At 55.4% G+C, this 11,032-nt stretch overlaps 1 protein-coding gene across 6 annotated transcripts in view; it reads left to right on the top strand.

The window, feature by feature from the left end:
• Positions 1 to 2,244: 2,244 nt before the first annotated feature.
• Ldb1 (LIM domain binding 1) overlaps positions 2,245 to 11,032 on the top strand; it is a 14,076-nt gene continuing 5,288 nt past the window's right edge. For 3 of the 6 annotated variants that reach the window (XR_003377289.1, XR_001229029.2, XM_005352386.3), the window contains exon 1: positions 2,247 to 2,832. Coding sequence is in view for 3 of the 6 variants with exons in the window: in XM_005352386.3 (XP_005352443.1) it covers positions 2,808 to 2,832 (25 nt within the window). In the remaining 3 variants the exon portion in view is untranslated. Of the gene's footprint in view, positions 2,833 to 7,938; positions 8,472 to 11,032 lie in introns of those variants that run through there. The other 3 variants (XM_026781400.1, XM_005352387.2, XM_026781399.1) reach the window with 3 other exon arrangements.

Raw genomic sequence — 11,032 nt, 5'->3', positions numbered from 1 at the left:
TGAGTTCGAGACCAGCCTGGTCTACAAAGGGAGTTCCAGGACAGGCTCCAAAACCACAGAGAAACCCTGTCTTGAAAAAAACAAAACAAAAAAACCCCAAAAAACAAACAAACAAAATGTCCTTGTAAAGGAGACCACGGGCATGACCCGCCTAGCGCAGAGCCTGGTACTTGCCCACTGTTGCAGGTTTTTTCTCCCTCCTTGTCTTTCACGTTCCGCATCTCCAAAAGAACCTTTGATTGAAAAGGCAGGGAGACCTCTGCAGGGTCCGCCAGGTGATCAGGATTACCATGGAATCTGGCCTAGCTAGTTGTCTGGAATGAGTGGCCTTAGGGAGAAGTGGTCACAGGACTGGGGGAAGGCACACTCATGGACAGTGGAGACAGAGAGTTAAGGCTGAAAAATATTCTCCTTACTCTGCGCCAAGGCACAGTCAGCACCGTTGTCCTTGAAATAATCTCAAAAAAAAAAAAAAAAAAAAGTGCCGGTACTGCTGTCTGACCCGCACTGGCGGCTTGGGGAGCGCAGGGGCGGCATGGGGAGGAGGGCTCTCCAGCCTCTGGGTATACATTGTCTGGCTAACATCTCAGCAAGCTGCAGGTGCCAATTACAGGAGGTAAAGCTGGAGCTCAGGGTGGGGCTGCAGGTTGTCCTGGTCAGTCAGCTCGCGAGGGGTTGTGGCTGGGTTTCAAGTCCACGCGTCCAGAACTCTTGGGCTATTTGTTGCCTTAGGTTCTCTCTGCTCCCTCTAGCGCTGACCTCTGAGAGAAAGTGGGAAGGCGATGGCCTCTAGCAGAGGGTGCTGCCAAGGAAATGGTTGTGTGTGGATGGTTTCAGTCAAGGCCCTCTCTGCCCTTGGTGGGGGTGGGGACGGGGAAGACTGCAAGCGGAGTTAGCCAGTGTGAGGAGCTCCCCCTATTCTAAACACTGGGGGAGGGGTGTTCTCATTCCTAGGCACGCCCTCCTTCCAATCCCCAGACCGTCCTCAGTTTCTTCTTAGCAGAAAAAAAAAAAAAAAAAAAACAAACCCTAAGATTGGGAGAAGGGGGTCCCATAGCACTTTAGCCTCCACATCTGTAGCCTTCCCCTGGCTAGTCAAGCCAGCTGTGCAAACTCTAGGTCCGAGAAGGGAAATCAAACACCTTTCTCAACCAATCCCCCTTTTAGCAACAAAGGGAAGCCACCCCTACCCAATCTAGTCCAGATACCTTAGGGAAGGGACAGTAGCCCAGGTCCCCAGCATCTACCCGTGGAACACACATTGAAGCTTAAGAGAGGGAGGCTAGGGCTTGGGGACCCCCTGGAACTCCGCCCTTCAGGCAGTCCCTCCTCCCCACTAATAGGTATTTCCTGTTTATGAGGCAGCTAGGGCTGGGCTTTGGGGAAGGGATGGAGGAGTTCTTCCCTTCTCAGGGCTGGGTTGGGGAGTCCTTGAGGACTGCCTGAAGGTTGGGCGGCTTCTCCCTCTGGAAGGGTGTTTCTTCCGTAGACTGTCCAGGATGCCCCACCCCCCACCCGCGCCGTGGCCTCTGCCCCTACGGGTAGGGGGCACTGGAGGAGTCGGCTTCCTGTTCTCCACCTCTAAAACCCTCAACCCAGAGCTGTTTCCAGGGGGCGGAGGATGGGGGTGGGTGGGTAGAAGGCTCCAGGGCTGGAAGGAGAAAGTGGGGGGATGGGAAGTGTCTCAACTGGTGCGTCAGAGCCTGCAAGAGGAAAGGATGGCCTTCGTAGTCCGCACCCCCCCTCCATTCAAACCTAGTGGTCAATTCACAGCCCCTGTCCCCTAGCAAAAAGCAGACCTCAGACCTTAGGCGGGGGAGGGCGGGGACCCTACTTAATTAACCCTTTTAGCTCTCTAGTCCTAACTGGTTCAGCAGGCAAGGTCTGGTTAATTTAAATGGTGTGGGGGGAGATGAGTCTAGGGGTTGCTCTGAGAATTAGGACAGAGCTCCTTTTCCCACCCAGCTCCGGGTGGAGCGCATAACACAGGGCCAGCAGACTGAGGCTAGGATCTCTGCAGAGAGCATAGGCAGGGGTCAGTGCCCCATCCTTCCCGGGGGTGGAGAGAGGGCTACACCTCACTGCCCACCCAGGCTCCGCCTTCCCCAAGCCCCGCTCCCGCTCAGCCAGCCCCGCTCCCGCTCAGCCCCGCTCCCAACCCCGCGCACCCAGAGGACGGACGCCGAGCGTGAGGCTTCGTCTCCTCCCGCTCCCCAGCGCCCGCCCTCGCCGGGGTCTCTGCCTCCGTCTCGTTTTTTAAGAGCTGCGTCACATGCATGCCGTTCCCGGGCACGCTCCCTGCCCCTCGCCGCGCGGCGCACGCACGTCGTCGCTCGCGGCGCGCTCGCCCGGGTCACTTTGACACGGCTCTCCCCTCCCACTAGCAGGACAATTAGCATATTAATAAAGCCCGGCCCAGCCCGACTAGGGCCGGGGAGCCGGCGCCGGCGAGAGGGAGAGGCCGCGCGAGCGGGAGCGAGCGCGAGGGCGGCGACGGCGAGGGCGGCGGGAGCGCACAGACACGCACACGCACACGCGCACACACGGACACACACTCCGGGGACGCACACCCGCGCGTACACACGCTGAGGCAGCTCGCCTTCCTGCCTGGCTTCCTTCCTGTCTGCTCCGCGCCTGACAGGCCCCTCGCTGCAGGCAGGGGCCGCCCGCACCGGGCAGAGGCCGGGCCGGGCCGGCGGCGAGGGCATCGGGGGCCGCGGGTGGCGGCAGCGGCTCATGCCCGGCCTGTCCCTGCGAGGGGCGGGCACCGTGACTCGGCTGGGCCCCCAGCGGCGGGCGATGTGAAGATGTCAGTGGGCTGTGCCTGTCCTGGTGAGTGGGTCTCGCGGCCGCCTGGCCCCTCCCTCCCTCCCTGTAGACTCCCTCACCCCTGGTTTGGTTGTAATTTGTATGTGGGGGGGGGTGTCGAAGGCATGGTGGGGTCGGGGACTATATAGAGTTAGCGGGGCCTCAGTATAAATGCGCAGTATAAATGTGCCTCCCAGAGGCACGGGGAGGGGTGCCGAGGATGGCTTGTATTTTTTTTTGAGGGGGGGAAGGCTAACTGGGGAGGGATGGGGGACTAAAATTCCCAGAATTCCAGGGTGTTAGCCAATCAGAAGTGACTTTGGACTTTTGACCCCCCCCCCCAGGTCATAGTAGAGTTGTGATTGGCTGGTTTGGGTTCCCCCCCTTTCCTGCTTCTTATTGCCTCTTACATATTTTGTGACATTACCCCCCTCGGGCTGTTTCTGAGGATGCTGTTTGGGGGAGGAGTTGATCGGGACCCATCTTGCCCCCCTCTAACTTTTCCTGTCGGTTGCCAGGGAAGAAGGTTGGCTCTCCTAAGGGACAGAAAGCACTCCTAGGGGGTGTCAGATAATTGGGCCCTTGGGTCAGCTATCTCCCTTCGGGGGAGGGGAAATGTATCAGTTCCAAGTTGGCTATGAAATAAGAGTGGTTTGCCGAGTTGTGTTAGGGGGAGCAAGGCTTGACCCCCGAAGTAAAAACTTGAGGACCAAATTTCAAATCACGACCTTCCCCCAAGCACAGCAGATCTTGCCAGGCGATACCTGTGTTTTGAGTTTTTTCTTCTCATAGGGTCGGGGTGTAGGCTCTACAGGTGCTAGGAGGAAACAGTAGAGCCATGCGACAGGAGAGGTAGGCTAAAGAGGGTCCCAGAATATAGTCTGTCCCCTTCCTTACAACTCTGTGTTCTCAAGTGGCCTTCCTTCGAGGATGGAGTCGGCTTTCTCTAGGAAGTCAGTGCTCAGTGTCCTGGGTCTAGCCTGGTCTGGATTCTTTGCCCCTCTAGACGTCTTGTATTCTGAGAAGCCTATACTTCATAACAAGGACCCCCCCCCCTCCAACACTCACAAATACATGCTCCCTCAGGGGAAGCTGCCAGTTCTGAAGCTTCCTTGGAAGTCATGTGACCCTAGCCAAGTTGGACTGGGTTGAGCACACACTTCAGGTGCCTGCTGAGGCTGACATTTTAGAGGCATAGTGCCCAGGAGGAGGGCTAGGAGAGCCTGAGGATCCTGGGGTACCTAGGTGTGAGGACTCCTGGCTCCTGCTGCAGAGGGTGGAGAAGAGGAGAGGGAAGAGCTTGCTAGGCTGGAATCCTGCCTAGCCTCATATTCGGCCCACCAATTTGAGGTGTATGTTTGTGTGTGTATTTCTCCTTTGCAATTGGCCAATGCTAGAGAAGGTAGTTCATGCTCTCAGCCCACCCTTGAGTCCTTTTCCTCCAGCATCATGCTTGAGAACCCAAAGTAAAGTAAGGCTCAAAACAAGCCAGCGGCTGAAACCTGTAATCCCCCATCCGCCCCGCCCCCCCACTCCCCACCCCCCCCACCCCCACACAAGGTTTCTCTGTGTAACAGCCCTGGCTGTCCTGGAACTCGCTCTGTAGACTGGAGGCTATAGAGCTCGAACTCAGAGATCCGCCTGACTCTGCCTCCTGAGTGCTGGGACTATGGTGTTTCCTACCACCTCCTGGCTTAGTTCCCGCAGATAGTAGCTAGGGGTTGTATATGGAGAGGTTGTCAGCCTGGGGGAGGATGGGAGATTGGTTGTGGAATTGGGGCCCAGTACCTGTGTCAGTGGGAGGAACCTGTTCCCCACAGAGTCACTGTGTCGAGCATGGAGACAGGAAGAGGATCCTTGCCCAGGGATGCCTATGTACATTTTCAGTCAGTTCCCCAAAGCTCATGATATGTCTGGGAGCTGGGTGAGAGAGAAGGAGCCAAAGATGGCCAAGGGGAGAGACTCTTTTTCTTAATTGTTTAGAAGTCTGATGGACTGATGTCCCAGCGAGTGGCGAGACTTTAAAAGAGGAGAACCCTGTGGGAGGGGCTTAGAGAGAGGCCTTGAGGTGGAGAGTGGTAGGAGTTGGGCTAAGAGAGGGGACCAGGCTTGCATGTGGGGGGGGAGCACACACATCATTCAACCAAGGGCATTCTGACTGCATCTAGCCGCTCAGGCCTGAGGACCACCATCACCCTGAGCAGCCCTGGGGCCTAGGCGCCCTGGCAGGCTGCCTGCCTGCCTGAGTCTCTCCTTTGTGCTCTGCTGTCTCTGGGCTCCTCCTCCCCCAGCCAGCCAGAAACAGCACATGCCCCACACATGTGACTGAGGGAGCCAGAGCACACACAGCCACACAGAGGCACATGCGGAAACACCACAGGATATACATGTACACGCCTCTCCAGCCCTCCTGGTGCTCCTGGGGTGGAGAACATCTTGGGGCTAAAGGACCAGAAGCAGGAATAAGCCTTGCTGAGGAGCATCTCCCTGGGCAGGATGCTAAGGGGCTAAGGCCTGTCTGGGGCAGCATGTGGCTCAGAAGGGTTAAGGCAGGGAGAAGTAGGGGGAGGGGAGAAGGCAGCAGTGGTGGCGGCTGGGAGCCAGGAGAGGAGGATGGCAGAGCGCCAGGCCAACGGGAGGCCGGGCACAGACAAAGGAATGGGGGCAGGCACACTGGAGGCCTGGGTCAGGGGCCCGGGCAGGGGCCAGTGCTGGTACCTCATACTGTGGGCTGCCTTTCTCTGAGCCCCCACCTCCAGAAGTACTCATAGGCTTCTCTCCCTCATCACCTTTGTCATCCTTGGCTGCCCCCCACACACCAATTTTTAGGACCTTCTGACATAGACTTGCAGCCTTTGGCTGGACCTTTTCTGCCCTGTGACTGGGGAACTGGGCCAGAGCAGGAGTAGACTTGCTACAGAAAAGGAACTAAGAGCCTTTTGAATGATAGGTCAGAGTCTTGGTACATCTTGGTGCTCAAGGGCCCCTCACAGAAAGAGCGGAGGCCCCTTGTGGCTCCTGTCTGACTAGATAGTTCTGAGCTCTGGGCTGGGGGCAAAAGCCAGAGCACATACTCCTCCCCCATTCCTATGTGGACAGTCATTTGAAGCCTGGAGGAGGAAGGGTCTAGACTAGGAATGGCTGCCTCTCTCCAGGGCTGGATTTCTATCAGGTGGAGTTTAATGTCCAGCTTCCTAGCCCCAAGGCCTCCTGGCTCTGGTTCTGGTGAAATGTGTGTGTTTGACCCCCTATAAGGACATCCGTGTGTGTCTGTCTGTGTGTCTGTGTGCACACTTCAGGTGATGCCCATCAACACACTTTGAAGAGTTTTGGCTTTTCGCTGAGGATGTTTTTGAATTCTTTGACCCTTCTTCCTGCCTCTACCTCTGAGTGTTGGGATTGTGGGTGTGCTTGTTCCACTAGGCCAACACGCCCCATGTATATATGTATGTAGTCATGTGTGACCTGGAACTTGTTATTTAGACAAGGCTGTCCTTGAACTCACAGACATCTGCCTACCTTTACCTCCAAGAGCTGGGATTAAAGGTTTATGCCACCACATCCATAACATGTATTAATTTTTGAAGTAGTCTCCCTGTGGCTGAGACTGGCCATGGAGCTTTTATATGTTCCAGACTGTCCTCAAACTCATTGAAATCCTTCTTCAGCTTCCCAAGTTCTGGGATTACAGTTGTGTTCCGCTCTGTCAGAATCACTTTGGAGAGTTTAAAGGTACTAATGACAGGCATTGTTGTTCTGTTGGTGAGGGAAAGTGTTTTTTTCAGAATTGGTATCTAAATTTCAAAGCTAAAAGAAATGTCTCCTATCCTTGTGGTAGGCTGCATACTGCAGGTTCTGGATAAATGACCAGGATTTCAGTGTTTGAGGGGAGCGTGGTGTGATAGAGAAAGGGGTACGGTGCAGGGAAGGTGGGCTGTGACCAGGACATCCATGTTACAGTGTGTTCCCATTCAGCAGTTTTGGTGTGTATGTTGGGGTCAGGGTCCATGCCTGGTCCTGGCCCCCCTATCCATGGACGTCAGGGTCTAACTCAGAATTTGTATTTGTCCAGGCTATGAGTGTATTTAGGGTTTAAGGAGTGTGTATCAGATACTGATTTATGTGAAAGTCAGGAGTGTAATTTACATGTGGAGCGTGCTTACAGAGCCAGGTGCAGTCTTATCATTTTCTTGCTTCTGTGTCCATCATGAAAACCCTGGCCTTGGATTGTTGTGAATGTAGTTGGGGAAGGAGTCCAGCTGCCCAGAATAAAAGTAGGTGCTCCTTCCTCAAGTGTGTGCCTGCGCGTGTGTTTCCTTTTCCTGTCAGCACCGAAGTTTCACAAGTATCCCTTCCCCTAGGAAAGCCCTTTTCAGATAACCCAAGCCCTTCCCCACTAACCGAATACCTTTATTAAGACCTGGGGTTAGTGGGCAGGATTCATCGCCCCTTTCAAGAACCCTTGGATAGGCAAATGGGCCATCCTTATCCTGACAACGCCCCAACGGCCGCTTTCCCTAGCATCCACGTGGCTTCAGGGGTGGTGTCCCGGAAGGGTGTTCTCTAAAGGGGGATCTAATCCAGGGCTTGGAACTTGGCTGGGTTTGGGGCAGGGAAGCCTGGGCTATCCGTTTCTCTCTAGTATTTACAAGCTGAACTCAGAATGTGGGTCCTTCAAAAGTCCCGTCCTCCCCCCAGTTTCCTCCCTCCTAGCTGCTTAGGGATTTCTCCGGAGAGCCCGGAGTGGTAGCTCAGGCCGGCCTTTAACCTGAGAGGTCTGTGGGAGGTTTGGCTGGGTGAAGATATTGGGAGTCTGCAAAGGCCAGCACCGCCCTTCACCCCAGCATGTGGCTCTGAAGGGTGCGTTTCGTTGCTGGCCCTCCCTAGGCCTCCTCTCGGTCCAGGTCTCCCCTGGCCCAAGCCGTTCAGTCCCCAGTCTCCAGGTCTCAATCTCTTTTGTTTTTCTCAGCAGTCCCTCCTCGCACCCTCCCTCCGCTCTTCCTCCTCGCTGGCGGGGAGGGGGCGGGGCCGGCGGGGCAGCTCCACCCTCCGCCCGCCCTGGGGCCTCCTTCGGCGAGAGGCTCGGAGAGCGAGCGGGGAGGAGGGAGAGGGAGAGAGGAGGGAGAGAAAGGGAGAAAGGAAGGAGCAGGCGGGCGCTGCGTGTGTCTGAGTGTGCCAGTGTGAGTGAGTGTGAGTGCCGGGCCCTGCCTCTCCCGCCTCCCCAGTAGAGGGGCCCGGTGGCCTAGGGAGGGCGGGCGGGCTGCTTGGAGGCAGAGGCAACGAAAGGCGGCGGCGGGCAGAGCCGAGGAGGAGGAGGAGAGAGGAAAGAGCCGAGCAGCCATTGTTGAGGGAAACCTTGCAAACAAAGAAGGCTCCGGACTCCCCGCGGCCCCCCGCCCCCCAGGCCGGCCCCCTGGCCCCCAACCCCCGGCCCAGTAGCCATTGTAACTTTCCCCCCTGGCTGTGGACGCCGCGGGGCGGGCAGAGGCTGTGCATGCGAGTCTTTGTGCGGCCTGCAGAGTGGAGCTCCCAGCCAGACCGGCCTGTCCCACTCGGGACATGAGCTGCTGAAGTTGGCTCCACCTAAGTCCTCACCCTTGCCAGGGTCCCCGAGGGCTTCCAGGCGCTCCCCGCACCTTCCCCGACCCCCTCAGTTCTCCCAGGTAAGTCTGGGCGCCTTGAAAGCTTGTTGGGGTGGGCAAAAGGCCCTCTGTCTAGCCCAGGCCTAGTATGCTGGCTGGGGGAGAAGTGCCCCGACTCCCAGCGTGTGGGCTGCAAGCGTGCTGACCTATGGTCAGTCCCGAAGGGAGGAGGCCTGCCCTCAGGTCAGTCTGGTTACCATGGAAATGCCCAGCTGGAGGTACCTTCTCAGCCTCGGAATGGTGCTTCCAACCTGAGCAAACTTTGCTAGTTCTGAGCTCTTCCTTTCAACCCGCTTCCTTAGAGCTCTGAGAGTGTTGAGGGGCAGGTGTTGACTCTGGGGCTGGGTGACACGTTTCCTTTACTCCCACCCCCACCTTGGTCCCTGTATTCCTAAGGTGGACAGGCAGCAACAGGGACAGATGGCCAGGGTGATGTCCCTCCCCTTCGCACTCCCAGCCCCTTGTGCTGGCGCTACTGGGAGTTGCTATGGCTCTCTGAGAGATGCTGAATTTGTTTGCCTCCGTTCACTTGAGGTGGAGAGGCCCCAGAGTTTGGGCTTTAGCCCCCCACAACTTTTAGACTAGCCCAAACAATACCCCTGAGGAACTCAACTGTCTTGCTTTTCTTCTCTTCAAGTTCTTGAGCTGATAAATTTCTACAGGAGGCCCAGAAGTTCTGTGGGGCAGAGGTAGCTCGGCTTTTTAGGCAAAGAGGGGATGAGGGCCAATTCTGAGAAGCAGACTCTTGGATTCATTGCCTAGGGCTGACCTTTGGTGGGCTACATTAGTTCCAACTTTCTGTATGGCTTCAGTGTGCATGTCTGCGGAGTGGAGAGTCCTGCTGGATAAAGGCTGTCATTTCCTGAAGCAAGGGTTCAGTCCAGGACTGTGCGAAAGCAGTGTGTGCAGTGCTGAGAGTGTGTTCTGGGCCCTGTGAGCTCCTGCGGAAGATGAGGGCCTTTTGTGGACACCCTGACACCGCCTGGGGCTGCTGGGTTTCAGCCGGCGGTAGGCGTGTTGAGGCGAGCTAAAGGTGGAAGCCTGCTAGGCAGGATGAGGCACCTGATTGCTGGCACACACAGGCTCTGACTCTTGGCACCTTTAGAGACTGTAGTCTGGGCCCCTCTGGGGACCCCCCCCCCTTGCCCATTGTAATATGGAGCCCCTGGGGAGAAAATTAAATGACACAAGTTGGCACAGGGTCTTCTTTTGTCTCTTCCCCCCAGGAGCAAAATAAATTTTATGTTTAAATTAGGGGACAAGGCTCAGACATAGCCAATACAGGTAGTCTTCCAAATGCAATCAAGTTTTAGGGGCCAAGAAAGTGAAAACAGGGCCAGAATCTTTGAGACCATGCCTCAGTTTCCCCTCTTTTCTGGTGGGGAGGGAAAGAATGGAGTTGCCTGGGTAACTGGCTCCTATCCAAGCATGAATTTAACTGTGGTAGTTATAAACTAGAACTCAAGAAAGTACACATGCTGCTTCAAAGTAGTGGAGGAGAGGGCACCCCTGCAGTGTACAGCAGAGACCCCTTTCTAGTAGTGTTGCCTCCTAGACTGAGCCCCAGGGATGGAGGGGCTTTACAGGCTCCTGTGTTCGTTTGTAAGTAGACTGTGGTAGAGAGGTCTGTCTGTTTCCCTCCCACCTCAAGGCTCAGAAAGGGCTAGACTTGGAGCTTCTGGTCTGGAAACAATGCTCTACCCATTGAAGGTGTGGGTCTAGGGGCTGGGCTGATAAGGGGGTGGCTGTTGGTGGGGGAGGCTAAAAGCTCAACTGTTTATCTGGTGGGCCGCACCCAACAGGCACACCAGCCACCCTTATCTTTCTATCCCTTGCCCTCCTGAGACCCTGCAGGGTCTAGGAAGAGCTGAGAAATCTCTAAGTCCCTCTATCTTTCCCCACCTTGGTCACCGGAGCACATATTAAAGGGGTCACAGGGTAGAAAGAGTAGGATATGGGGATTAGGATATCTAGGTTCAGATCCTGCCTTTGCTGGTCGCTAATGGTATGTTCTTGGCAAGTCCCTTCCTCAGTTGCCACATCTTAAAAATGGGAATGTTATTGTCAAAGTTGAACAAAACAATGCAGATAAAAAGGAGGTTAGCACCAGGCAGTGGTAATGCATGCTTTAATCCCAGCACTCTGGAGGCAGAGGCAGGTGGATCTCTGAGTTCAAGGCCAAACAAAAAAAGGTTTGCAAAATTTTAATGTTCGGCCTTTTTTTCTGTGTCCTGGCATTTTTCCTTGCTTCATCATTCAGTCTCAATCAAAAAAGACAGGGTCTTGAGCAAGAACTGAGATTAGTGTCCAATACTGTGCCCTACCTGCTTGCTCTCTTTCTCCCTCCTTCTTCCTTTCCTTGTTTTATTGCATTTTTTAATTATGAGGGAGGGGACATAGGAAGGGGCACACAATTCCAGGTACCCACAGAAGCCAGAGGAGGATGCTATGTCCCTGGGAACTAGGGTTACAGGAAGTTGTGAGTAGCCAGCCCTATGTGCTGGGAACTGAACTCGGGTCCTCTGGAAGAGCCTGAGCCAGCTCTCCACTCCCAGTTTCTTTCTTTTTTTTTTTTTTTTTTT

The sequence above is a fragment of the Microtus ochrogaster genome, chromosome 8, assembly GCF_000317375.1.
Source record: "Microtus ochrogaster isolate Prairie Vole_2 chromosome 8, MicOch1.0, whole genome shotgun sequence".
Classification (NCBI taxonomy): domain Eukaryota; kingdom Metazoa; phylum Chordata; class Mammalia; order Rodentia; family Cricetidae; genus Microtus; species Microtus ochrogaster.
The sequence above is the reverse complement of the archived record's forward strand: the minus strand, read 5'-3'. Positions and strand labels throughout refer to the sequence as shown.